Raw genomic sequence first — 24,756 nt, 5'->3', positions numbered from 1 at the left:
GGAAAAGGCTCCTGGGCCGGGAGACCTAAGGAATCTCTGGCTTTTCCTGGCCTGGCCGGCTGCCCGCAGGCAGGTGGGAGGCTGCCGGGCTCGGCCACGTTCCCCATGCACCGCGTGCCATGGCAGCTCCCTTGCATGCTGCCTGCGGTGCCGGAGCCCCTGCACTGTGGTGGGGAGCTGTGGCAGTGTGGGCAGCGGGGCACAAGGGTAGTGACAGGGACAGGGGCACGGGCAGAGGCGGGCAGGCAGGGAGAGGCACTACTGGAACAGCATCTGCAGTGTGGTGGCTGCTGCAAGTGCTGCTGGGGGGTTTCGAAGCCAGAGAGATGCAAGGCCTCCGGAGCCAAGGGCAGAAGGCGAGCGCGTACAGGCAGCCCCCCCACCCTGGGCAGCTGCCTGGCTGCTGCCCTTGGGCATGTGTGCAGGTGCCAGTCCCAGCATGGTGAGGACAGGTCCCGCTTCACTGAGCAGGGAAACAAGGATGCTGGGTGCGCTGAGAGAGGGGATAGGAATGGGCTGAGGAATTGCTGGAGCCCTCCAGTCCTTGGGGACCTCTGGCTGCATCCAGGGGGATGAGCAGGGCTCACTGCCCCGCCTGGGGCTGGCGATGGGACACCCAGGGTGGACAAGGACACCGGCTGTGCCAAAACTGCACGCTGAGTCCCACTGCTCATGGCAGGCACGTGCTGCTGGGATGCTACCAGCTACACCAGTCCCACCATCCGTGTGTCATCAGCATCCTTCAGTCCCCCCACCCCCGTGGCAGGCCAACAGGCATCCGCAAGCCCCCCACCTCCACGCAGGGTGCAGAGCAGCGCACCAACAGCCCCAAAGGTCCCCCGTGCCCCTGGCTGAGCCTGGAGGATGGGCAGGCCCAGCATTCAGCCCCATCCCCGGGGAGCAGCAGGGCTTCACGCTCGCTCCGGCATTTCCGCCGGCAGTGGCAGGAATGTGGTGGCCGCAGGAACAATGCCGGCACCTTGCACCGGTCCCCTCCGTGACGGTGCTGGGAGCAGCTGCCCGGGCACAGCCCTGCTCTCAAGGAGCCGGCAGGAAGCAGATGGAGATGACACCGGCGGCCGTTTCCTGCGGCAGGACGCGCTGGCTTTCTCCACCGCTGCTCCAGTTGCCGAGCCAGCGGGACCCAAGGGACTCAGCGTCCACGGGCATTGCTGCTCGGGCCTCCAAAAGCCCCGTGCCACACACTGACACCGGCCCACTGCTGCGCTCGCTCTCCCCAGGCCCTGCTCCGTGCCGACTCCCCCGGCTGCACCATTCCCGGTGCGGCATGTGCCAGGCCACTCTGCCGAACAGCCAAGCGGCACTGGGCTGCGCATTGCCTGCGTGTCAGAAGCCTGCAAGCTGCTGCTCGGGAGCAGGAGCTAAACCAGCATGAACCAGAGGAATGGAAACCTCTGCCGCTGTCCTCCGGCTCTGCCCGGCGTGCTGCCAGGGTGGTGGTGATGATGGGAGAGGCTGAGGAAGGACTCGACTGCATTTGGAAGGCTCCAGTCCCCTAGACAGAGCCCCGGAGCCGCAGGCAGGGAGGTCGGCAGAGCCGAGCCGCAGCTCTGCGTCACGGGATGCTGCGGCCCAGCAGCAGCCACCCCCAGGCCGCGCGGCGCGGAGCTACGTGAGGGACGGCAGGCTCGGTGTGAGCACCCGGCACAGCCCTGCAATACCTTGCACAACGGAGGTTTATTTGGAACAAACAGTTTCCCAATAAATTATGTAATTTAAAAATTCTAAAGAAAAGAACCAAAAAAAAAAAAAAAAAAAAAGAAGAGCCACAAGGTAGGGGAGCCCCCAGCAGCTCAGCCCATGCATGGGCACCACAGAGGCACAGGGACACCCGCGGGCTGAGCACAGGCACCGGCGGGGGCTCTGGGACCGCAGCCCCCCCACACCCCACGTCTCTGGCAGTGGCCTCCCTCAGCCGAGGCCACACAGCCCCTGGCCTGAGCAGGCAGGACTCTGCTTAGTGTTTCCGTGGGACAAGCCTCCCTCTTGCACCCATCAGTTGCCAGCCCCCAGGGGTGCCCCCTCCCCAGCTGTGTGACCCTGGCACTACAGCCTCCCCCCCCCCCATCCAGCACAACACCCCCACATGCCCCCCAGCTACACCTCTGGGCCCTGGGGTGGAGTTCTGGCTCATTCCCCCCTGCCCCAGCCTTTACCTGCTGGCAGCACCTCAGGGATCCAACACCAACCCAGTCACCCAGCCCCAGTCCTACCCCCATGGCTCTGCAAGCAGGGCGGGAAGGGACAGGATCTCGTGCCTGCTCCGTGCCATGCACAGGGACAGCTCACAGCCCTGCCTGACCCAGGGCCCTCCAAGTCACCCACCATCCCCTGTGTCCCAGAAGGAAGCTGGGGCACAGGGGAAAAGGAGAGAGAGCAAGGCCCAGGTGACAGGAGCAGAAGGCTGTGAGTGCAGGGAGAGACCTGTGTGCCAGAGCCCTTCCCTCCTTCCTGGGGGGTAGAGGCCAAATGTCCAGATAACCTTCCTGTGACAGACACAGTCCAGCTTTCAGAGCACAGTGATAGGGCATCAGGGTTGGCTTTGTCTGCTGCATGGCAGAGGGTGACACATGCCCAACACCAGTCTGGGGCAGAGCACAGGGCTCTCGCCAGTACAGTCAGTACACACCAACACACGTGCCTCGCAGCCACACGTGCCTCGCAGCCGCAGGGACACAGCGTGCAGGCTGAGCGCTAGCCAGCCATGCCACGACCCTCCAAAAGCAGCGGCAGTCTCCACCCTTCCCTGCACTGGCTCCAGGGAGATGAGGGTGAAAAGGAGAGAAGCGTGACTCGGGGAACTGGTGACACTGCCATGGGATGATCGGGCCGCTGGCACAGTGCTTGGGTATCAACAGATCCACCCAGCTCCCAGGGAGAAAGCAGGAGGCTCTTGTCGTGGATGGCAGTGCAATGAGTGTGCAGGTCCTCTGCAGCATAGGGTACAGCGGTGGGAAGGAGAGGGGAACACGTTCCTTCCAACTGTAAACACGGCACTTGGAGTAGCCTTTTACCCTTCTGGAGCTGTCAGAGGCCCAGCCTCAGCACAAGGCTGGTGGCATAGGCCTCAGCTTTGGCACACGGGCAGGAGTCACTCCTCATCCCCGGCAAGCAAGAAGCTGTAGAGGAAGTTGATGGCACGCTGGCGGTCCTGCTGAGTCTGCTTTGCCATCAGATTGGGTGGAGGGCGCAGGAGGAGGGTGGAGAACAAGGCAGCTGCAGAGGCAGGCAAAATCAGTTACTGGTCAGGAATGGAGACCTTGAAAGGTGCCAGGAAGGGGTTATGTTTCAGTGAGGGCAGTAGGCATGGAGCAAAGAAACAACACGCTTACCGATCATGGCGACACTGACATTGTTGTCTTCTGAGTATCTGAGCAGCTCTCGGAGGAACGACATTAGGTACCGAAATACACTGCGATGGCAACGAGGCAGCTGAAAAATCACCTGCAGAGAAAACAGAGACAGGAAGCTCTCCCAGCCCACATCGCTGCAGCCTGGGCACGCTGTGGCACTCTGGACTCCAGATGGGCAGCTTTCCCCCTTCTGCTGCCTTGAGGCCACTGCGTGACCACTGGCGCGAGCCAGAGGCCCAGAAAGAAAGCAATAAGCCACCAGCTGTAGCCTAGTGCTGATGGCACTAGTGGGCTTTGGCTCCTGGTAACACTGCCTCTAGGACAACTGCGTCACCAGGCAAAAACTACTGCTGCCCTGGGACTGCTTCCCACTCATTTCCAGTCGGATCCCAGCTCTTACCCCATGGCTGCACAGCAGCAGCATGAGGACCAGGACAAGAGGTTTCCCGATGCCAGTACTGAAAACATGCCCCAAAACTTCTTCCTCTGCCCAAGGACATGCTTGGCCTTGCTTGCTGCCCCACCAGATATTTTTAAGAGCCACTCAGTCATAGTCCTTAAGGGAAGCACAGGAACTGCAGCTCTAAGCAGGTGTTTAAGCCCTTGAGACCAGTGGAGGCTCTTCCACTCCCCAGGGCTGCTATTCCCCAAGTGCTCAGGGTGACACAGGGCACACTTGGGGTCTCTTTGGAAGCCACCAGGACTGCTGGGAGACACTGCAGTGCCGACCCTGGGGCAGGAAAGCACTGCCAGAGCACCCAGACCATTCTGCCCACTGTAAAGAACATCCAAGTGCCTGTTCCCAAAGCCCCTCACCAGCTCACGGGAAGGGAGTGGGACCCAGCAAGCCCCAGGACCAAGGCAGGGGTCGCAGCTGCAGGCAGAGCTGCCCTGAGCCTGCAGCAAGCAGATGGAGACAGAGGCAGCACCGTACCTGTCGGCACAGCCGGCTGTTGTGTGACCAGTCGAGGCACCGCTGGTACAGCTCGTAGCAGATCACGGGCTCTGGGAGAGCCTCCAGGAAGATGAGGAGTGCTTCAGCCACGGAGTGGTTACTGCCCGCTGGATGGCTGGGAATCAAGGGGTATGCTGAGCAGATGGACCACCTCCCTCCCCAGTCTGCTCCCTGCTTCTCCTCCTTCCCACTTGCTTAAGTCTCCGCTTCCTCCTTGCAGGTCTTCCAAGTTCTCTGCCTGCCTAACTGATGCCTGACACCACAGCCCTCCTCCTCCTCTGTTGTCCCCCATCCATGGAAAATGCTGTTCCATCCACCCTGCACTGGGTCTGCCCACCCTCTATCCCCACAAAAGTCCTCTGTTCCATTAGCCCTTTCTCCAGATCATGCTCCCCCATGTCCACCCTCATCAGCTCTTGTGCTTGGCACAGCCTTGCAGAAGCTTCCAGAGCTCTGGCCCTGTGGCTGCTTTAGCCAGCATACATTCAGCTTCAAGAGAGGTTATCTCTGGGGGGACAGAGGGGAGCCAACCCCCCAGCAGGTATCCTGCCAGCTAAAGGTCGCAGACAAGCTCTCCTGAGAGGGAGCTCTCCCAGCAGAGCTGAGATCCAGCAGGCTCCTCGAAAAGTCAGGCACAGCAAGGATACGGATTGTCTCAGGGATACTGGTGTCCAGGCAGTCAATGATCTGCTCCAACTCTTCTTGCATACCTGGAGTCTGGAACAGGTCCTCCTGCCAAAAACAGCACAGGGATGGACAAAGTCACCTTCCTCACAAAGGCTGAGGCACATAGTGACAGCGGGGGTGAAAGCTGGTACCCCTGGCCAGTGCCTCGAGCACAGGGGAAAAGCCCTGCCCTATAAATACCAAACTGGAGTTCATCTCCAGGGTGCTAGTGATGAATCAGGTCACCAAGCTCTCCAGAGCTTCCCGGCATGGCAGAGGCCCTCTCCCTCACCTGGTGGCAGGCATGCTTGAACAAGTGGTCCACCAAGAGCCAGATCTCCTTCGGCACCTGCAGTGGCATTCCACTTGCCTCCTCACTGTCCAGGGAGCCCATCTGCAGAACGGATTTCTCCTGGTGGCAAAGAGCACACAAGGTTTCAGGGAAACCTCAGTCCCTCTGGAAGAGCCTTGATAAAGAAAGCCTGGAGAGGGGAAGAAGCAGGACCCAGGACTCATCTGGCCCTTACTTGCTTTTACAGCACAGAGCCATTGCTCCGTAGGTCCCAGCTCCACTCCCTCCCGCTGCCCCACAGAACAACCTGCCTGGTCCACCATGAGACTGCAGAAGACAGCCTCGGCCACACTGCAGAAGAGTTACCCCCAGCCACACCAGCTCCCACAGGATGGGTCTCTTGCTGGCCAAGATGGCCTGTCCAAATCACAACTCCCACCCCACACCCTGCAGCCGACACTCTGGATGACTGGAGCCTAATGAGTCCATCTGCTGCATCATTAACATTTTAGGTTAAATCCAGCCACCACGCCCTGCTCATCCAGCTGATCTCCTCTGGATAGAGAGTCAAGGACATGCCTTTCCTGACTCTTGTGTGTTCTGACCATGTCTGCCCTCCGGGCTCTGAAACGGTCCAGTTTTCTCAAGTTTCTTTCCTCATTTTCCAAAGGAGAGGTCTCTGCTGAACAGACAACCCCGACACCATTGTCACGTTATCCCACTTACTCATGCAAAGCAGCTGACGAGCTCAACTGCTCAGAAATTTCCATTACAGCAATCTTTAACAGGATCAATGTTTTTTGCTTGGTTTTACTTTCACTTTACGATTGCTCACGTTTCTGTGTGCTCCCAAGGAGGAAGCCATGCACAGCTCTCCTGAAGCACATTCAGCAGAAGCACTCTGAACAGACCAGCACAAGCAGGAACAGAATCCAAGGACACCAGCAGAGAGGAGTGCCACAAACCAAATGCAAAGCACTTCATTTCAGCTGTCAGCTGACATGACAACTGTGATCACTGTCCCTCTGCAGCACACACAATCACTCTCAGCCAGCTGGGGCTGAGTTTGGCTTCCCCCGGTGCACTCAGAGACACCTCAGGTTGGCACGAGCCCTGTCAGCATGGGCAATAGCTACGCTTGCCACACAGCACAGTATAGCTTTGCTTTGCCCCACACACCACTAGATTTTACCCAGCTAGCAGACACTGGGTCACGGCTACATGTCTGCCTTGATCATCCAAGCACACAGGGAAGGTTTGGAAGCAGCATGTTAGGCAAGCGCGTTACAGCTTTCCTCCAAGAGGGAAAAGGTGAGAGCTGTGGACCCTCTTTGAGAGCTAAGGGCTCTTCAACAGAAAATCCCCAAGCCAGGGCATCACAGCACTGGAGCTGAGCGCCAGAGGAGCACTCGACTCTGCCAGACTGCCCTTGGCATGACTTGGAGAGCTACGGAGACCCCCAAGGCAGGAGACCCCAGCTGCTTAGAGCAAAGGAGGAGGAGAAGGCTCAGGGCTTCTCAGGGCAGAGGAGGAGGCGGCGGCGGTGGCGCTGGGCCTTCGCTTTTCCTTGTGCGTTGGCCAGGCACCGAGCGCCCTCTCCTGCCATGTGCGAGGAAGGAAAGGCACGTCCGTGTCCTCTGTGGGAAGATGCTCTGCAGAAGGATGGTCCCACAGGGCAGGCACCAAACTCCTCCCTTCCCCTCTGCTAGGAAGGAGCTTTATCTGGTTCAACAGCTGAGCTCAATCCTCTCTTGGAGAGAGGACATCCATTCCCTCTCCTGTTTTACCCTGTCACTGCACTGACAGCCTGAAGAGGGACAAGTCACCCAGCCCAGGAAGCCTGCACAGAGCCAGCTCAAACAAGTTGCCAAACATCTGAGCGGGCACAGGGAGAGCAGGAACAACGCTGCCACACACACCCCAGCATCTCCCACTTGCTCTTTGAATGACAGATTTGACTTGCTTGGCCTCCAGCGCAGAGCACAAGTGCAAAGAAAAGCAGCAATCCTGCTCAGGCATCGGTGGCTACGAGAGCCGGCAGCCCAAGCTCTGCTGCTCGAGGAAGCAGAGAAACATCTGTCTCCTATGCAAGGCCTTCCCTTGGCCTCCATAAGGATGCAACAAGATGAAAAGAGCAAAAGACTTCAGTTTTCTAATTCAGCCGCCTCCTCACATGTCTGAAGAGGGTGCTACGGTGAACCACACCTTATGTGCATGGTTAGAGCTAATTCAGATATGTCAAAGGTTGGCAGTCTTTTCTGGAAATATCTATCATTGCTCCCAGGATCAGGAGAGTATTTTTTTTTCCCCAAAGCAAATTTGGTGAGCTTTAAGCAGCTCAGATAGGCTGGCCCCATTTTGGCTATGGGGTCACTTTGTGCTCCTACATGTTCTCATCTAGCCCACAGCTGTGCTAAGAGGCTTTGCTGGAACAAGTGCTCCCTCTGCACCCACCTCCCCTTCCCTCTTCAGCAGAAAACAAGGGAAAAACTCTCATTCTTTACAAACAAGTCATTGAGAAGCAGACTTCCTCAGCAATTGCTTGCGTTACCTTTTCTAAGAAGCTGTCTTCTCCCTGAGAGTAGTGGGAAAGAGAGAAGAGGAAAAAGTATCGTTAAGAGAGAAAATGCACTCTCAGATTAAGCAGAAACCTAATTTGCATTACAAGAACCCACTGAATGCCAGGTCCTTCACACATTTTGCTGACATGGCCAAAGTTAAACCTGTGGTGAGAGATTTGCCTGCCAATTAGCAAAAATCCCGTTCACATGATACACAACCTTGTCAGGATTTCTACAAACTCTTCAAAGGGGCCTTGCAGCAGCACTACCTAGCAAACAGCCAGACCACAGGCCAGATGCGAGGTGTCCACCAGGCAGAAGTTCCCCTTCTTGAATCTTCCTGGTCACAAGTAAATATCCCTGTGTTATTTCAGCCATCTTCCCTTGTGACCAGGCCAGAGATAAAACATCCACTAGGCTAAATCTGTATTTCTGAGCGTGTGGCAGCTGTGGAGCTAACAGGCCCCCTAAGCAGCTTTGTATATAGTCAGGGAAATGAGTGTTTGTGCTCAAAACCCCAGGCTGCTTGTCTGTCTCAACCTAATAGCATTAACACACTGCAAGGAGGAGCATGCCAAAGCCCCCTCCAGGCTGCATGTCCAATCCCTCAGGCGATCCTGTACCAGGGCAGTGCAGTCTGGCAGTGTAAGCCACTGTTTAGTGGAGTCCGCAGGAGGAAACAGAAGCAGGTTGCCCAAGCTGAGTTTTGGCAGATCAGCCTTTCAGGGTAGGAGCAACCGAAATGCATTCAAGGGCTGAGCTGGAAACATAGCTGCAGCCGCCACAGCACAGGGCATGCCTGGGAGGGAGCAGCATCTCGGGCTCCCCTGCAACTTCTGCAGAGCCTGCTTCCTTTGGAGGCTCACTGAGTTTTAACACAGCCACAACAGACCGGCCTCTTGCAGAGAACAGCTTGCTCCAAACACGAGCTGGCGCAGGTTTCTTCTTCCAAGGCACAGGGGGAGGGACCGCAGTCACAGGTTTGGGATGCCAGATAGCCACGCTGCACAGGAGAGGCTCGTTTCATAACTGGGTGAGTCATCTCAACAGTCTCACTACCACCTACCTGACTGCTTGCCCTGCTGTTCACCTCTCTTCCTGTAGTGTTCAGCACGATTAGCTTTGTGAGACTAACCTGCTCCTGACAAAGATCCTTCAAGAGGATTTTTAAAGTCCACAGTAGGATCCCAAGAAAAAATAGGATGAGACACTAATACCGAAATCCCAAAGGCGAGATGCTCAAGTGTCAGCAGCTTCTCCCAGGAGAACTAGGAGAGTCATTTTCAAACAAGCTCCCACCTACACTTTACTATCCTGCATCAAACTGCCTCTTAGACCCTTACCGACCTGCATTCTCCACATCTCTCTCTGCTGAAGACAACAGATACAGTCTAGCCAGACTGAGAAAAATGCTTGATGCAGTGAATGACAAGCCCTAACACTACATAAGTGCAGGAGGGAAACTGGTTCTTAACACACAAACACACTGCCTTCCTTGAACACAGTCTAAATGTCAGCTAATAACACATAACCGGACCAAAACGCTTCTGGGCTGCAGAGTGGTTAGCACATGCACCACTTTCCCTTCCAGGAAGTGCTCAGCTTGTCCCGTCTCCAAGAATTTCTCAACTCACAGGCATGATCAAAACCAAAAGACCTAAAATAGCTCTAACATGACAGTAGCTTTATAATCTAAGCAACTAAATTTTGCTTTAGGCTGTTACACATCGTATTCCTTGAGTTTGCTTAACACGTTCCGATTGAAGTACTGCAGTCACACTGACCTCACTGACACAAGAGGCTGTTTCTTTGCTTCAGATACTGGGACAGGGTGTTCTTCTCCAATTGTTTTGCTTCCTGCACTTCTATATGTTTCACTGAATAACAGAAGAAGGAAACCTATAGGTAAAGGAAGCAGAAGCAGCCTCAAAGTACTCTTAGAAAAGTAATAGTGTGTGTCTGTGAGGGCAGAAGCTAGGAGTCTAGGCCTGAGTTCCTATTCATCAAGCAAGAAGTCAGTGTTGAGCACTGAGCACAAAAAAGTAAGGGGAAAAGCCACCAAGACTGATGAAATGCTCCAGACCAAGTTCAACACATTTCTAGAACAAGACTGACTTTCAGTTGAATCCTGAAAAGTATGAGAAGCCTGAGGCCTGGATTAGCTGCTAGAATTGAGGCGGCAAACACTGTATCTTGCCACCTAAATTCTGCTTAGCCTTATCTTGTGATTATAAAATCAAAATTCTGGTATAAAAACCTTTCTGTATGTTGGGCCTGTGAGAAAAGTAGACACCTGGAACAAAAAGTGGGAACGGGAAGAGGCAGCAAGAGGCATGGTGCAACTGCTAAAGGGAAGAGAAAGAAGTGTAAGCAGATGGGAGTGGAAGCTGTCAAATCTACAGATGTGAAAAAGCAGCAGCTCACTGGACAACAAAAAATGCACATAGGGCTGAGACTGCAAGATACGAGAAGAGAGAAAAGGTATCACATGTCAGAGAGACTAAAAGAACTGGGCTAATCTTTCAGGTGAACAGAAAAGAAGTTTAGTTTTCCCAACTAAACAAGAATGGGTAGATAGACTAAAATTCAGGAACTGTTAAACCTCACTGAAGCAAGGCCAGGAAAGGCCATCAGAAGAGAGGAATGAACACAGGCTGAGAAGAAGAATTAAGATCCCCCAAACGGGGCTTAATCTCAGAAACAGCCATGAGATACCAAAAAGACAAAAGGTGACTAGGGCACAATTGCACCCCCTCACACACACACAAGTGGCTTCAGAAGGACAAATATTGATGCTAGGGGCCAGTGAAGCTGGGGGAGAGGAACAGTTATCTCTGCACTGCAGACGAGGTTGCTCACCGTGGTTGGTGTGAGAGGAACTGGCCAGAGAGGCTGCTAGACTGGCCATTTGCTGAGCTGTGCTCATCAGCACATCTAACAGCATCAAAGTCCTTTCTTCAGTCCTCCTGCTTCTGCTTGCTCCTTCCCCTGAGCAGTGCGAATGCCACAAGTGTCCAGAAGAAAAAGAATCCTGGGGCCCTTGTCACTGTAGAAGCAGGCTAGGCACCTCGGAGGAGAGTATTTCAATCATACCTCTTACGACACACCAGTGCCACCCAGCTGAGCCTGCCAGCACCAACATGACAGTAACACAAAACACAAGGTGCTGGGATCACTTTTTTGTCCTACCAAACAATATTTAGAACCTACTCAGAAATACGGCATAAAGTACAGGCTGTCAAAAGCCATTGGTTGTGGTGGAGACAAATAATACAAGAGCACCTCAAGCTCTAGAAAAAGTAAATCAGCTCAGAGCCAGCACAGCTGACCCAAGCTGAAGGCATTACTCCTGCTTTTAGGAGTAAACAGAAGGGAATATGCTCTCTCCCTCTTAAAAGAGCTGCTCCAGAATGTTGTTACTCACCAGGTCAATGAGTTTGGTGACTGGAACTTCTCGGATCGGTCGTCTCATTCGGCACAAGGCCTCCAGGGAGGTGCCAAAGCAGCTGGGCAGGTAGGTCCCACTGATAGTAAGGAAATAGTCCTTCCCTCGGTCCAAGTGAAGGACAAGAATATCCTCGATTTTGTCCTCACCAGAGTTCAGAAGGGTTACTGAGTCCTTACTGACGTACACGTCCAGGGAGATGTCTGTGCTCTCATCTGCAACAGACAGGAGCTCTCAAGAACACACAGACACTCTCCAAAAGGGATCACAAGGACAAACATACAGTGGCAGGGACAAAGGCCACAAAACTGAGAAGACAAACAGACAAGGATGATAGCAAGAAAGGTGAAACACGGGAAAGATGGGAAGGACTGAATGGAGATGGTGTGGCAGTCTACACCAATACACGCTGTAGAAACCGTGGTAAAACTCACCTGGCTCCAAGTAACCTTCACAAGGCTCAGCCCGAAGCCATGGCTTACAGTAGTGGCTATCATTGAGCTTTGGGATGAAGGAGAAGTGACAGGTGACCTGCCCATTATTGGTGATCTGGAACTTCTGCTTCTGCAGCTGACGGAACTTCACATTCTCAAACTCAAACTGCAGAGCAAAAAGAAAACAAGTCACGTTAGTGGCCACAATGGGACACACAGCTAGGCATCCAGACTCTGCAGTGGCAACCCATGACTGAGAAGCGCCCACGCAATGCCGAACTCCTAACAGAAGACCTGCCGAGAAGCCAAAACAAGATGTCCCTTCTAATCCAATTCCTGATCATAAGATAATGGATAAAGTTCAATTTCTTATAATCCAATTTACTGAATCAAAGTCTTTAAAAGTAGTTCTAGCACTTCTAAGGCTGCTGTGTTTGGGAAGTGGACAGTGATTCAGGTTTCATCCTCACTTCTCTCCTGCTTAGCTCCAGCGAAGGAAGAAAGTCATTCTCCATTCTGTCCATTATACGAACGATGTCTTCAAACAACTTCCGATACTTCTGCTCATCCACAACCTTTACCTGTGGAAGATCAGAAAACACTCAGCAAAGTTCCTGACCAGCTTCACAGGAACTCTTTTTCACTTCTGCAGTTTGCTCATGACAATTATTTCCCTAAGCACTTGCTACATGCAGCTGAGAGGTTAAGAGAATTTGCATGCATGGGTGCACCTTCAAGCTGCATGTGCAACTTTACACGCATTTTACCCCTACAGATGTTGCTAGGGTCTTTCTGGCCACTGATCACACTACTGGGAGATTACTGGGGGTGATCTCTGTGGGAGAGCATTGGCATCCCACAGCATTACTCATGATTCTCCAGAGAAAGAGGAGAAAGGCTCTCCTTTAAGGAGACTTGAGCTACCCAGGGAGGAGGATGTAGCAAAAATGGACATGGACTGTCTCTATTCAGTAAGCTAGTAAACCCAAATCTGCTGCCAGACATTCACCAAAGAAATTCAGATGTGAAACAGTGACACACTCTCTTAACACATCAGAGGCAACATTGCAACAGCAGGTACAACTATTTACAGGTTTCTGCTATGTCTCTTTGCAGAGGAGAGAAAACTGTAGCTTACCCATTCTACTACGAGATATCATGGGTTATACCTCAGAAGCTAAGCAGCAGCATTAAAGCAGTCAACAGGAATGTCTTTCTATTTACAACATGACCACTCCTGTTTGGGTAAACTCCGGCAATCACCTGCATTACTGTGGCATAACACTGTCCCAGTGCTACACAGCTAAGCTGTGCTGCACACGAAGATCACAGCTGCTGAGTTGTTTGCTGAGCAGAGGCTGGCACAGCTGCCAAAAAGCAGCTCACCTACACAGTGGACACACCTTATTTTTATTTACTCTGTCCTCTTGCAACAGCATTAGCAGAGGTGCCTTGACTATATACCCACCTCCCGAAGGAATGCATGATAATATTGTGATTCTACTCTAGCATATAAAAAAAGTTACCCCGATGCGGAAAAGTGCGCTGACTGGCTTGTGGTCACTAGTCTTCAGGTCCATATGACTGCAATAACGGAGCTGATTTATGTTCCCTCCTCTCCAAAGGATTCGATCACACCACGCTGGCACACGACACTTTCCACTACAAAGAAAAACAGGTTACTAGGGAAATCCAGCAATCCTAATAAACCATCCAAGCTGTTTCTCTTCCCAGCCAGGCAGCTCCCTCCACCCCCGCTGTCAATGACTGCATCACCAGTGATGAGATGAACTCCTATCACTTCCCTCAACTTGAATACTATGTTATTTCTTCTGCTCTCTTCCCCTTTCCCTATACAGTAGCTAAAATTCCCGTCCTTTCCAGCATCAGGAAACAAAATAACCTCAAACAAGACTGTTTCCACAGCCTGCAGCCATGGGTACTGTGACCCAAGCTGCACTAGTTTCTTTTGCTGCCAGATCTTTCTGCCCACTACAATCTGATCCATCGCTTATTGTTTCCACTATGGAAAGTCTACTCAGCTATTACTATTATGTTACAAGTCTGAATCCTGGGTTATCCTTCTCCAGATTAACTACTGTGCTGATTCATAAACATGGGCAGAGTAAAATCCAATTGCTATATGGTTTGAAACTCCTTCTTGGGAGTTTCTCCATTTTAGAGCAAGCTTCTGCAGCAGATGCATAAATGCCTGTGGGAGGCACCAAGCAGAGAGCAGCAAGCAGGAACCACTGTTGCTATCGCAGCGTAGCCACCCCTGCGGGTGTGCAAGTCAGGGGACAGGATGACTCAGAGAATGCATTTCCTTCTCTCTTCAATCCCTTTTATACCGTTTGTCTGTTCCTGGTAGCAGAAAAAACCCTCCAGTATAGGGCCACCTGTGAGTTCACGCTTTACCTGCTTTCATCTATTGGAATCAGCAGCAACTGAGGTTTAAGGCATATGCCTGGTCAACATATACAGGGTCTGCTTATTTCAGAAAGTAGGGGAAAGGAGGGAGTACAAACTTGTCTGTCCACTCCAGCCATCACCATAACACTGAGAGGTATCTCCAGCTCTAGGAAGCAGGAAGTCAAGTTTTGTGAGAAAGTGCTTTTTATGACATAGGTAAACATGTCCATCGGCAGCCGATTTACCTGGAGTCCCAGCGATCTGTTTTAGAGTCATATTTATATGTGGGGATGAATTTAATTTCTCCCTCGGTGAAATCTGCAAATGCTTTCTTCTGAGTGCGCTGAATATTCAGCTAAAGCAGACAAAGAACACTTTTAAAAAAAAACCTAACAGAACAAACAAACCACTCTAAATACCCACCCTCCACACACAGCAGAGTGTCAGAGAACAGATCTATAGGCAGAGCAATTGCAACCTGTGGCCACGGGATTCACCAGACATCCCCCAAACTACCTCTCAGACCTTATACCTTTAACAAAGGTAAAAATTCAACACACCAGTGGAATGTTTTCTAAACAGACTGAATACAAATTGGCACAGTGCTGTTTACCAGACCATGCAGCAGACAGCATAAAACAACAGTTAAGGGAAATATTAATTGCTCCACTTGTGCTAAATGCCTTCATTAGTTTTCAGGCTTAAGCATCACCATCATTAATATTTCACTGCCAATCATTTTAGCAAAAGCCTCCAGGAGTGCATTTGCCTGACAACCTGACACTACCTTCCTTTTCTCATTTACTCTTCTGAAAAATTTCCTAGTTGTTTTCCTCATAAAAATCTTAAGCTACAGTTGTTTTCTGCATGAAGCTCCACAGTACAGCAGAAATAAGCTACAGAACAGAATCAATCAGATTTACTGTTAAATTGTGTGTCAGAGATGATATTACACTATTTCCGTTCGTGTTTCACAGGTACAATCCTTCATCATAAAGGCACATCTGGTGCTGTCTTGGTTTTCAGTGTGCTGCAAAGAAATGCTGAGCGGGGAAGACTACAGCACAGAATTTAGGTCAAACTGTCTGAGCAGAGAGCCTTGGCTACAAGTGCTGGTCTCCAAATCAATACCTCTTCCAGAACACTGATTACAGCAGCTTTTGTTGCCGTTACAAATTCCTACGTTCTAGCTTGTGGTTTGTATGTAAGAAAGAACTCTTCCAACGAGATGCAGAGACATTTCTATGGTAATTGCCCGAGTCATCCAGTTAACCCTAGTATAATGTACAATCTATTTTTGTTTAGGGGGTTGATGTCACCAGGACACCCAGAGTGCTCTCTGTCTAAGGTCTAGTGTCTATGTCTAGAGACACTTATTGCAGAGGGTCTGCCAGCTCCTCACAGGCGCATCTTAAACCAAGATGACCTCACAAGTACAGAGAAAACATAAGCGGAGTTCACTGACCTGGTCGTATGTCAGCAACTTCTGAAGATCATTCTTAGTGATAAGACTTTTCACTTCACTGGCATCAGGGAGACAAAGCCTGTAGTTCAAGTCTCCTAGCCAGATGACAACACTGAAAACAAAGACAAACATGGAAAAGAAAAGCCAGGAGTTAGTATTGCAGGCTGCACAGGGAAGAAGGGGTGTAGGAGAATAGATGGGTGGTTGCTAGTGATTAAGGTTGCGACATGTGGAAGACAAAAAGAGACATGACAGATCGAGTCTGACAGCAGAAATTTCTAGTGGCAGCAGATACTACAGTGTAAGTCCATCTCCTTTGGAATCCCACATGGGATTGAACACTTAGTTTAATGGGAGATACTTAAGTTTGCCTCAGTCTGAAGAAAGCCTGAGAACACCACCAACTCTCCATTGAAGTAAAACCAGTGTATCTCACCACACTTCGTAACCTCTCAAGCTACACAAAATCCCTCTAGTATTCAGGCTCTTCTTGTGTACAGAAGAGGGCAATGACAGAGCTCGTTAAGCAGACCCTGCTTGTCAACCAGTTAGGCAGGCTGATACACATGTATCACATGAGCTATGAGCACGCAGATACCATGGTTTTACCAGTTCATTTTCCACTGCCTTTCTTTCAGCCAGATCGGGCTGCTACTGTGTACTCTACTTAGCAAAGACTGACTGATGCAGAATTGGCAAAAGCAGAGTTAGGTTCCTATTGAGCTTATGACCCCAAGAATGTTATTGTCCTATCTCACCCATCCGCCATACCTCATCAGCACCTGCTCTTACTCTGCTCCTCTCTGGGCTTTCAAACAGACCTACAGCCTTCTCATTACCGGCAGCTAAAGAAACACTTGTGGTATTCACTCTTTACTCCATAAAGGTTTCATTTAAAGATTAAAATCCAAACCCCTCTCTAGTATCAAAGCTCTTCCTATTTATAGTCAAACCTCAAAATTTCCATCAGTGGATTATCAAGGATAATCTAATATTTGAAGTTTTTTTCTGTACTAATCCACTCTACATTTTATTTTCAGTTTTTAAATGGTTTAAATTTAACTGTTAACTACAGAAGTATTAATCATTTGTATCAGGTTTAAGAAAACTTAATTTATATGCTTTGTTGTACACACATTTGAGTTTTATTTGGATTATTCAGCACCACTGTCACCTCATTAAAAATAACAATAAAAGAAAAAAAAAAAATCAAGTATTGCCTGGACATCATCCAATTAATTTAAAAAGAAAACTGAAACAGCAATTGTATGCACTTGCTACTCAAAAAGCCTAAACAGCATAGCCTCTGCCCATCCTGCTATCCCTTTTCTTCCCCTATTCATACTCCCATCTCCCATCACAAAAAAACCCCTCAGTTTCTTCAAGCCCTGCAATGTTCAGCCATTGACTCAGGAATGGTGCCTGCTGGAATGGAAGTATTACACACAACATGCAAGGAAAGGGCCGTTAGAGACAGGTTGCACAAGTCACCGCAGTGAGAAGGTGACCACATAGTTTGACTGCAGGAGCTGTAGCACACCATCAGCCTTGGCATTTTCATTTATATTATTAAGCCAGAAAACTTATCTGCACAAAATCTCTCGTTGCTGTGATTCTGTCTTGATTTGGATTATTCAACACCACTTCAAAAGGGAAAACAGCAAAATAAACTTACTCGTGTTTCATGATGTTGAGCTGAGGTAGACTATCATCAGGGGTTACAAAACTCATCCGAGCACAGATATCCTTATAATCCTGATTTCGCCGCTCGAAGTCCTCCACATGAGCAGCGAGGTGGGAATTGACAATGCAGAAGGTTGTGTTGTGGAACACGAACCTTACTGCCACACCACCCTTGTTGCCCTGGGGAGAGCAGGTATCAGTGGCCGTTAGAGAAGGCAGCAGGTGAGACACCAGGGAGGAGACAGGGATGGCACAGACAGGTGAACAAAACCAGACTGTGCCATTTCTTGCATGGATACATGGAAGCAACAAATTGGTCTCCATGACTCACCATCTTTCCCATGATTCCTGTGCCCACAGACTCCGTCATGATCTCTCTGATATTGCTCAGCTGATCTTTCTTAGCAAATATGAGCAACATCATCCCAACTAGACGGACCATTTGCACCTGCAAAAATAAAAGGGATCCCAAGTTCCCAGAAAGGCAGTGGAAATGCAGTTCTGATTTGCCTGCTCTGTCTGATGTTCTGCTTCTCTGGCTCTCCCTGTTCCTCATCATGTTTTGTACTCAATCCCTGGTTGCAACACCACCCAAAGGACCTCCTGTCCCAAAGCAAGGTTCTGGAGACAATCTGTCATACCCCAGTAGCCATCAGCTGTGCTGAGCTCACTACATTCCCCACTCTGGTGCTTCCCTACAAACAGGGCTGTCTTGTGAGGTAACAGAAACTTAATAAACACATAGCAGATCTGTTTGTGAAGTCTCAGCCTTGTTGTACTCTAATCAGCAAAACAACCAGAGGAAGATATTGAGTGCTCTAGGTAGGCATGTCGCAGACAGCTGCTGGCTATGGCTGTCAGTGAGGGCTGCAGGTCCAGCTGGGAGTCAGTGCTCACCTTTGCTTACTCAGAACTACAGCAAGCCAGTGACAGGCGCTAGAGGGGAATGGACAGAAAAGTTCTTAATTCCCAAGGCAAACATGCCTGACAGAAGGGGTATCAAAAGGCAGCCATCTCTGAGCTATACAAACTGCTTTTCAGAAAACACTTGTTCTCTAAGGCAAAGAGTCTCCTTCTGGAGGTAAGAGGTTCTCCTCTACTGCAGAGCTCAACCCACAGGTGTTAACACAGTGCTGACGTGCACCATCCCAGCAGGGATCTCAGGTCTGCTGCTGATTCTTTTACGCATGCTAAGTCAATGCACTTCCCAGTCCATGACCTCCCTGTACCTTCAAAACAGTGGGGTCACAACTCTGAAAGCCAGCAACAAGGCCTAATCTTCTTAAGCACACTCTACACACTCACTTTAGAGGCACAAAAACATTAAGATGTGTTGGGATTAAGTCTACTTAGTGAGGGAAGAAGCTGAAATCAGAGAATTCCACTAGAAGAGCCCAAGTACTCAGTCCACTTGCAGGAGTGGAATTTGCATGCAACCACAAGTCTTATCTACGTTTTCAGCCACTTTCCCCTGCCTGCAGCCACATCCTGTTCTCTCCCTTTCACGGGGGTGGGGGAAATTCACCTAAAACTCAAGCAAAGCAAAGGGACAGGAACATGAGCCTCTCTGCAGTTCAGGTCATGACCCCTGACTCCCTCTCAATGAATCTTGGTTCAGCAAGGTGCTCTGTTTTCCTACTGTGATTACCTATAATACATGCCACTAAGCTCAACTCAAAGCAAGCAGGACAGGGGTGTGACAGTGAACACATGGGCTAAGGAGGAAGGGGAAACTAGTTAATGTATTTAAGGGCTGGTACCTACAGCAGAAAGGTTTGCTACAGCATAGATAAAATATAATGGCTTGCTCTAAACCAGACAGAATAAAGTCCTGCTGCCACAACTGAAGCAATTCTGTCCCACGGCAGCAGCCTCTGGAAGATTTCACTTCATAAATTATCTCATTCCTCCAAGGAAAAGCTATTCATTTAATTTACCAGCTCAAGACACACTTTGCTTCTATAGTACCAAGGGTGCGAGGGTAACACAAATAAAGAATTTGAACCCACTGCTATGATTCTATTGAACATACTACTTCCCTGACACCTACCTCATATTTTATGAAGTTACTTTGATCCCCATCTTGATAAATTTCTGCTTCAAAGTACAACATATCCCTACAACTGTGGGGCAGAAATAGACTCTCCAGATTTAACACATGCACAGATACACACATGCCAAGCACACACCCTTTTTTTCTCCAGTCACCACTCTTTGGGTCAGGTGAGGCAAAGGGAAGCCCATTTCTCTTTTCCTTCCAATCATGCCAACTCTATGACAAGACCCCACAACACTGAACAGAACTCACTTTCTTATACTTAGCCTGAGGGTGCAGGGACTTCTCCACAGCAGCCAGCCACTCTTGCTCCTTTGCAGAATCAAAGTAGAAAAAAGCCTCGGTGCTAAGATCCAGCTCCTGGAACCTAAAAAACCATGCCAACTTAGCACATCCCACCTCTCCTACAGATCACCCTCTTTCTACGGAAAGGTCCAATGTGAAGCCTCTAGCAACAACTCTTCTTGGAAGAGAAGGTCCTTATCCCCACCTGCTAAATAAAGCGGTAGAATTTCACCACAGCACTTCTGAAACCCTACTGCAATACACTCCAGCAACCATCTCTCCGAGATGTATTACTTCGGGTGGAGGACTACCAGAGAGCTCTGTGGATGCCTCAGGGAAAACCTATTCTGTTATGTCATGCTAGCCTCTTTTAACCCGATACTCTGCCTCATCCAAATGGCTCTTTCCCCTCAGACAGCTCTTCTGAGACACAGCTCAGCTTTGTGGAAACTCTGAGAACATGACAGGAACTTAAAACAAAAGACGGCCCACCAGTATCCAAGCAAGAGCAACAAGAAACCCAGCACCTTAAGTAAATACGAGGTCACTGCTACTCACCCGATGCAATAGAAGTCTGGAGGCTCTGTGTCACACACCAGCCAGGGTTCCAAACCGCTGTCTGGAGACTGCCCATTCACATTCCACGTTCCCACAAAAAATCTACAACACAAAAGCAGCTGAACTGTTAGAAAACACAATAACAACCACATCAGCCCAGTCTCTCTAGTGCACGCACAGCAGCATTCAAGCTGGGAGCAGACACGACACGCAAGCTATCCATGTGCAGGGCCGTGCCAACTATGGGGTAACTGAAAATTCTTCTAGGCTTGGCTCATTTTCAGTGACACTCATCTTAGGAATTTTGCAGAATGCTACAAAACTGAAGACATTTCACCGGGGCCAGCAAGCACCTGGCTCTTTCAAGATCATGTCATGCGGGGCAACACTAAGACAGTGTGGTGGGATGGCTGCCTTTATCCTCTTTCTGCCCAACTACTTCAGTCTTACTTAAGGGTCAAGAGATCTGACACACATAGGGAAAAAGATGCAAAAGGAGAAACTGCACTGCAGGCACTTATTGACTTTCAAGTCTGCATCGATCCTCATTTAGCCACCCAAGCTGGCCACACATCAGCAGTTGTCAGATTTCAAACCTGGGCTAGATTTGAGTTCACAGAAGAGATTAAACAGCTTTGTCTCTACATACACTGTTCCACAGTCACAGCTCTAACCTGAAGTTGTGGAGGTTGACATATGCCTTCTCTCTCTTGGCAAGCACATGTTTGATGAGGCCTTCTCTTTGGCCCGACTGGGTGCTGGGCAAAAACATTTTGCGCATAGTGTTTGTCACTTTTGGCTGGTCTCTGGATGTACCCTCTCTCTCTCGGTAAAATCTAGGAAGGAAGCAAGAGCAGAATTAAAACTGGTTCTGCTGTCTAGGAAGAGAAGGAAAAAAGGGAAGAGATTCACCATGTAACTTACTGCCTATTTTGAGGCACAGGAGGAGGTGGCGGTTCCCGGCGAGATCCCATTTGGTGGTTTTGCATGTTTCTTTTCTCTTCTAGGCTTAGAGTGTTGAAGTCATCCTCAAACCCCAGGGCTCCTATAAGGAAAAAAACAAGCACAATACCCTGAGAAACCATTTAAAACAGCTCAGCTCAAGAAGGAAAAAATGTAACTCCACAGAAAGTGAAAAAGCAAATGATAATAGCAATATATCAACTCTGCTGACTTGGGGAACGAGAGAAAGGGGTACCAACCACAAGCCAAGGCAGGAGGGAGCTTAACATACACAAACCAAGGCACCAGGCAGAAGACAGCGCTCAAGAAGGAAGGAATGGTCCAGGGCAACAGACTCCAAGGACTGATACGTTTTATTTTGTGCAGGGTGAAGTGGGGCAGAGGCCAGACTGCCAAGTGCAGGGTCAGACACAGCTCCCTATCCCTGAGTGCCCCATTACTGTACAGATCACAGAGTGTACAAAGGTGACAGTCAGTTCAGTACCTGAAGAAGAGGCCTGCAATAGACCTGGGAGGTTCTTCTCCACCTGATGCCAGCTGGCTGAGTCCTTAGGTTCAGGAAGAGAAGCTTTCAGGTGGGCTGGAAAAAAAAAAAAAAAAAAAAAAAAATCAGCCCTGTCAAACTGCTGGCACTCAAAGGATTTCACAAACGCAACTACAGCTCTGCTTACCTTCCTGTATGCTCTGCACTTCTGAAAGGAATCCTAAGCAACGCTCCTCATCAGGGATTTCAAAGAGCCGTTCTGCTGTCTCGTCACCTTGTATACGGACCTTACAGCCTGCTTCAGGCATAAACACAGACTCACAGAGTCAATCAAGGCTGGTTCACAGATATTATGCCCTGAGAGTGACCAGGCTTTCTAGGTATCCTTTGAGCTCATCAGCGAAAGCCAACTTCCAGCTACTGTTTCCGATGGAAATCTGCACCTAAGCTAGTTTCCCTGTGCTTCTGAGATCCACCTCCCTGCTTGGGGTATTATCAGTCATGTTTTCCTTGTTTTAGGAATACTTCTCCCTACTGTGATCACACAGAGAAGGGCTCTAAAAGTAGTAAGAAAAAATTCTTGAAAAGGAAAGCAGAATTGGTGACTAGAGAGAGCGTTGTCAACACTGAAAAAGGCGGATAGTAACCTAGGCTCAAGTACAGGTCAAAGAAATGGAAGGGAGATGAGAATGGTTCAAACTGCAATGCAGGGCCTTGAGAAAAGATTTAAGAAGTTAAAGTTCGACCAATTGCCAATACTTCAATCTGGGCATTTAAGACCATGTCTGTCATGACTGTCTGAAAGAGCCAGACAACAACATTAGAGGAAATACAATCCCTGCTTGATCAAAAGACAAACACAAAGCATGGAGTAAGATTATGAAGTAATAGGTAAAATAAGCACGCGTCAGTGCCCAACAGGCAGCCTGTTTCCTGAAAGGAGCTTTAGCCGCGCGACTGCAGTTATAAAACTTACTGTTTGTAGCTATATCAATCAGTAGAGTTTCTTCTGCCTCTGGAAAAGAGAAAAACAGGATCAAGAGAGTTCACACTGAAAGCTGCAGCAATTGAGGACTCAAAAAAGCATGCTGCCTGCTACTAGCCACAAAAGAGCCCTAACAAAGGAACAAACAGCTTTAATTTATGTCTGTACTATTAATAATGGCCCAGGCAGAAAGAATAGTCATATCTGGACAGTCATTTCCCACAGTCAAAGTGCTACAGGGGAGACTCCTAATAGTCAGAGTTCTCACACACCTGGATGGTTTGTTCCACATCACTGTAGCTGCTTTGGGAAAGACCAACCCGACAATGAACTACAGAGCCTGTCGACACAGCAAATATGATGGGCAGAACCACATTGAATTACATAGAAGGGTATAAGCTAACCCAGGAAAAGGTGCTTTTATTCCTGAACAAGCATTTGCTCCAGGGACATACACTGCTATTTAAGTTCTTTCAAGACAAGGCCTAAAGCTCTTTCCCATTCCATGGGTGGCCGTTTGGACTTGACAGCATGCCAGACCTTACAGAAGTTTCAATCTAAACACGCAGGAATCAGACTAAAGCTCCCAACTCTTGCCATTATAGAGAAGACAGACAGGAAGACGTCAGCAGACAGCAAATTTCAGCCATTGCAGGCAGGCACTGAACAGGCTCTGTATGGTGCTGAGCCCACCACTCATTTGAACTGGCCAAGTTCCTCACAACTGTATGCCGACATAGAAAGACTATCCACTCGCAGGAGGAAGAAGCAGGATTCCATAAACTGCAAGTTTTAGTTTCACGGGGAAGCATTCAGTCTATAAGGGCGCTCAGGAGGCAGGTCAATAAATGCCACTAAATTTGGGTTTTGCCGATAAACAGCAGCAGATTCCTGCCACCGCAGGAGAGCCCGCGCCAGGAGAGTCAGTACCTTGTACGCATTTAAAGCGGCTGTTGATGGGAATATAATCCGGATCAGAGTTTCCTTTCTCCTGTGAATGGATAACTATCCTGGAGACAGAAAAAAGGCTTGTAAAAACACTGAAACAACTCCCTCCTCAAACACAGACAAAGGTTAATACGGTCACAAGAGCTGTATTTACAGAGAAATGCAATGTTTGAATTCTATTGCTGGGGATAGAAGAGAAAGGGAAAAAAGCTCAGAGCCACGCAGGACGTGGGTGCACGGGGTGAGAAAGTAAGCGCCGTTCGACTTTCACTGCTGCAGGGCAGTCCCAGCGTGAGGGTGGCAGTGGCTCTGGCTCCTCGGAGAAACCCAGAGGAGCAGGGGAACGGCGCGGGAACACGCAGCTAGAAAGCAAGTTTCTCATCCCCCCGTTCGCAGGATGCCGTCTCCCACGGTGTAGGGAGAACGCCGGGGGAAGGGAGGGCCGCCAGAACCCGCTCTGCCTCCCGGCCCCTCTCCGAACACAGCAGCTCAACAGCTTCTAAGTTTCCCGGGACAGTCACAGTGGCCGTGGCCAGCCCGGTACAGGCTTGGCGACCCGGGGGAGGGGGGCTCGGCGGCGGTGGAAGAGAAACGAGCCGTTCCGGGACAAGGCTCCCCCCGCACAGCCACAGCCCCAGCCCCCCGCAGCGGCAGTACCAGCCTGACTCACCGGCACAAGCGGCCAGACCAGCCGGGCTGGCGGCACCTCCCGCCCGGCAGGCAACCGGGCCCGGCCCGGCCCGGGCCCTGGCGTCCCGCTACCGGGACGAGCGACCCAGGCCCGAGCGGCCGCGCGCCCCCCCCCCCCAGGCGCGGCCGTTCAGCGGCCGCCAGCCCCCGCCACGGCCCGGCACTCACCCGTAGCGGCCGCTCCGCCGGCCCAGGCTCAGCACGCACGGCTCCCGCCGCCCAGCCCGCACCTCCGTGCCGGTAACGCTCTGCGCCGCAGCTAAGGAAACCGCCACCGAACTGCCCTCCTCCCTCCCTCCCCCCCCCCCCCACCTGCCCGGTCCCTCCCAGCCCTCCCCGGCCCCGGGGAACGGTCCCGGCGGATACGAGGAGGCCCCAGGCCGCGGCGGGCGGCTCCATGGCGGCGCCTCGGTCTCCCGGCGACTTACGCGTTGATCACCGGCGCGGCGCAGAGAGGCACCCGCCGCCCGCCACACTGCCCCCTGCCGGCGGGGGGACCG

The 24,756-nt window shown here is 50.5% G+C and overlaps 1 protein-coding gene across 4 annotated transcripts; it reads right to left on the bottom strand.

The window, feature by feature from the left end:
• Positions 1-1,679: 1,679 nt before the first annotated feature.
• OCRL (OCRL inositol polyphosphate-5-phosphatase) lies at positions 1,680-24,756 on the bottom strand. Of its 4 annotated transcripts, none has more exons than XM_069810762.1 (24): positions 24,623-24,756; positions 24,425-24,504; positions 23,549-23,628; positions 22,610-22,648; positions 21,821-21,931; positions 21,634-21,729; positions 21,111-21,231; positions 20,861-21,022; positions 20,187-20,288; positions 19,596-19,710; positions 17,619-17,735; positions 17,280-17,467; positions 15,605-15,716; positions 14,385-14,494; positions 13,254-13,389; positions 12,198-12,308; positions 11,728-11,893; positions 11,273-11,508; positions 7,839-7,862; positions 5,288-5,407; positions 4,977-5,061; positions 4,309-4,436; positions 3,354-3,465; positions 1,680-3,237 (listed from the first exon to the last, which is right to left on the bottom strand). In XM_069810762.1, exons 1-24 carry the CDS (start codon positions 24,653-24,655, stop codon positions 3,113-3,115), a joined length of 2,709 nt encoding a protein of 902 aa, XP_069666863.1. In that variant the 5' UTR covers positions 24,656-24,756; the 3' UTR covers positions 1,680-3,112. The 4 variants fall into 4 exon arrangements, with proteins under 4 accessions (XP_069666863.1, XP_069666864.1, XP_069666865.1 ...); XM_069810763.1 differs by having other exon boundaries at positions 21,111-21,228; XM_069810764.1 differs by having other exon boundaries at positions 21,821-21,928.

The sequence above is a fragment of the Haliaeetus albicilla genome, chromosome 23 (assembly GCF_947461875.1).
Source record: "Haliaeetus albicilla chromosome 23, bHalAlb1.1, whole genome shotgun sequence".
Lineage (NCBI taxonomy): Eukaryota > Metazoa > Chordata > Aves > Accipitriformes > Accipitridae > Haliaeetus > Haliaeetus albicilla.
The sequence above is the reverse complement of the archived record's forward strand: the minus strand, read 5'-3'. Positions and strand labels throughout refer to the sequence as shown.

What these genes read in the sequence shown, in the direction of transcription:
- OCRL (XM_069810762.1), bottom strand. Translation starts at nt 24,655, where the DNA reads ATGGAGCCGCCCGCCGCGGCCTGGGGCCTCCTC. An exon ending in CAGGAATCATGGGAAAGATG is followed by an intron (nt 17,468 to 17,618) that starts GTGAGTCATGGA and finishes TGCTCTCCCCAG; the next exon opens with GGCAACAAGGGTGGTGTGGC. An exon ending in ACAGATCGCTGGGACTCCAG is followed by an intron (nt 13,390 to 14,384) that starts GTAAATCGGCTG and finishes TTTTCTTTGTAG; the next exon opens with TGGAAAGTGTCGTGTGCCAG.